At 54.8% G+C, this 2,734-nt stretch overlaps 2 protein-coding genes across 2 annotated transcripts in view; both read left to right on the top strand.

Moving 5' to 3' along the window:
- Window positions 1-729: 729 nt before the first annotated feature.
- On the top strand, window positions 730-1,191 carry VDBG_06125 (60S acidic ribosomal protein P2; the record flags this gene model as incomplete). Its single annotated transcript, XM_003003637.1, has 3 exons — window positions 730-888; window positions 957-1,083; window positions 1,145-1,191. 3 exons carry the CDS (start codon window positions 730-732, stop codon window positions 1,189-1,191), a joined length of 333 nt encoding a protein of 110 aa, XP_003003683.1.
- Window positions 1,192-1,979: 788 nt separating this feature from the next.
- Window positions 1,980-2,734, top strand: part of VDBG_06126 (serine/threonine-protein kinase MPS1) — a gene marked incomplete at both ends in the record, with an annotated part of 2,588 nt that continues 1,833 nt past the window's right edge. Inside the window, one exon of the mRNA XM_003003638.1 lies at window positions 1,980-2,663. Coding sequence (XP_003003684.1) covers window positions 1,980-2,663 — 684 coding nt within the window. The remainder of the gene's footprint in view (window positions 2,664-2,734) is intronic.

A 2,734-nucleotide genomic window follows, 5' to 3' on the forward strand; every position in this document is an offset into this window, starting at 1 on the left:
TTCGAGACGATCCGTAATCAAATCAGACCTGAAAGTAGCTGTTTCCAATGTGTAGAGTATTTTCGAGGTCGTGAAAGGCGTTGGGCGGGCGGGAGGGACGTTGGCAGGCTTCGAGGACTCAACGCGGGCGGCGAGGTGGGCAAGTTTATATGTGCCCAGTAGCGTAGAGGGCGAAATCAGCGTATAGGTAAGTGGCGGGAGAAGGCTCGTTCGGCCGGCCCCCTTGGGATGTCCTTCTGCGCCTGGCCGTCTGGATACAGTCTGGGCCAGCAATCGGGGTGCCAATTACCTAACTATTATCAAGGATTTGTATTAGACGGGGCACCAAGCGCTACAGTGGGGCAATGTGCTGAGAATGACAAACCGCGTGGCTTGTGCTTGAAGTGTTTCCAGCCACATGTGACACCCCACCAATGGCGCAGCTTTCGCCCTAAGGGTCGGCTATTTTGGTGTGCCCACAGAGTCAGCTTGCGACAAAACTCGCTCCGCCTGGAACTTTTCGCTGCAACTTCCTGTCAGGTCATACCGAAAAAAACCACCCATCAACCCCTCGGACTCGAAGATTCAGTCTCCGCCCAACTCGCGGTTAAATTGATTGACCTCTCGTGTTCTTTACCACGTCCATCTGTCAGTACTTGCCCTGCCACTGCAACCAGCTCTGTCGCATCCTCGACATCTTTCGCAAACGACCGCTAATTCGTCTTCTCGTCGCATAGACACAAATTCAAGATGAAGCACCTCGCGGCTTACCTCCTCCTCACCCTTGGTGGCAACACCTCTCCCTCCGCCGCTGATATCAAGGCCGTCCTTGAGTCTGTCGGTGCTGAGGTCGAGCAGGAGCGTCTTGACCAGCTTCTCTCTGAGCTCGAGGGCAAGGACATCAACGAGGTATGTCGTCTCATCGCTTGGGAGGTTTTCTTTCGGGTGTTGTACAACTTTGCTGACATGCATCACAGCTCATCGCTGAGGGCTCCAACAAGCTCGCCTCCGTCCCCTCGGGCGGTGCTGGCGGTGCTGCCCCCGCTGCTGGTGGCGCTGCTGCCGCCGGCGGTGACGCTCCCGCGGAGGAGGCCAAGGAGGAGGGTACGTTTTTTATTCGCACACAACCTGCTACGAGGCCGACTCAATTGCTGACTATCAACAGAGAAGGAGGAGTCCGACGACGACATGGGCTTCGGTCTCTTCGATTAAATACCCTTCCCACGACTTCCACGATTGGACGGGCCTCCGAATTTTCTCAGAAAAGCTACGCATGGGATGGATCAGGTGTTCACACGTCTTCGGCATGGGGGTATCTGGTCTCGACTCTGTTTCGACGTGTCTCGCGGCACGTAGAGCGTTCGTCTAGTTATGAACAATCAAACCCCTGGCGACTTTTTTGAGCATCGGCTACGGCCTCATTTCTTACTGCCGTGACATGACTTCTTGTGCTCATATCTACGTCCGGGTCTGCTAGCCCAACTGAAAGACGTGGATGCAATGCCATATAATTATGATGGGCAAGCTGTGACGGACACTCTCGTCAATCGTTCCGCTCCATTCTTCGGCTGGTCCCAGTATAGATGCATGGCGTGCCTCAGGCCCTTGAAGTCGAAAACCGCCTGTGATTATGTAAGGGAGACATATTGATCTATGGCCAATGATATGCTGAGCTCTGGCGATATGGCTCCACATGTTTTCTGTTGTCCCAGCAACGGAGCAACTGAGTGATTGGTTGATATGATTCCACCCAAATACTCGGCATGGACAGGGAACAAGCAGGCATGTCCAACCGCGATACAAGTTCCCATGACGCGCCACATAAAGTAATTTCTCCCCATTCTAATCTTCAGAACCATGGGTACGAATAACGCGTGAACGATAGTGCAGTTCTGGTCGATTCAGTCTTCTACTCTGCTAGCATTGGGACGTTTGGTCAAGAGGAGGAACGCGTTACGCCCATTTCAGCAACATCGAATCTCACGACAACAAAACCCGACATGGCGACGGCCTCTCCTACACCGATGGGCATGTCCCAGGGCTCTGGGCTCGTTCGGAGAACATCACAACGTCAAGCTCTTCGACGCCCTGCATCACGACCTGTCCTTGGTCGTACCGAATCCAACCCCGTGGCCTCAGCTGGGACAACCGCGTCGAAAAAAGAGGCCCAAAACTACACGCTCAACGACAGCTCCGACGACGAGATTCCAGTGCCCATGAAACTGAGTGCTCTCACCAAAGCACTTCTCGGCGGCCCTCCTGAACAGCAAGCAGCCTCCCCACCACGAACGCGACGCCGCGTCAGCAACCTCGCGGCATCCTTCTCTTCTGCCACAGAGGAGCGCCGACATTTACGATCGGGGAGTGTTCACGCGTATGAATCAAAGTCGTCACTGCCAACTTCACCACACAGAAGCAAAGAAGGCAAAGAAAACAGTCCCGTTCGTAAACGGGTCATCAGACTCAGCAACACTCCGAAAAGCCTCGGTCAATTGTCCCAACCCAAGCGACGGTCGACCTCCCTCTCCCGCTCTACACAGCGCAGCCGAACGTCCAGCCGGCCCGAAAGCCGCGATCAATCATCCGACGAGAAGCAAGCGGAGCCCCAGCAGGACGTGAACACTCCGGCTCAGGGCATTCGCGTTGTCCGAATTGCTGCTGGATCTTCCGGCACCAGGGGTAGAGTCAACAGCGCTTCGGCTCACTTGCGACGATCAGGATCGAATATGGATGCAGACTACCCGGAAGAAGAATT

This window comes from Verticillium alfalfae, genomic scaffold (assembly GCF_000150825.1).
Source record: "Verticillium alfalfae VaMs.102 supercont1.7 genomic scaffold, whole genome shotgun sequence".
Taxonomy (NCBI): domain Eukaryota; kingdom Fungi; phylum Ascomycota; class Sordariomycetes; order Glomerellales; family Plectosphaerellaceae; genus Verticillium; species Verticillium alfalfae.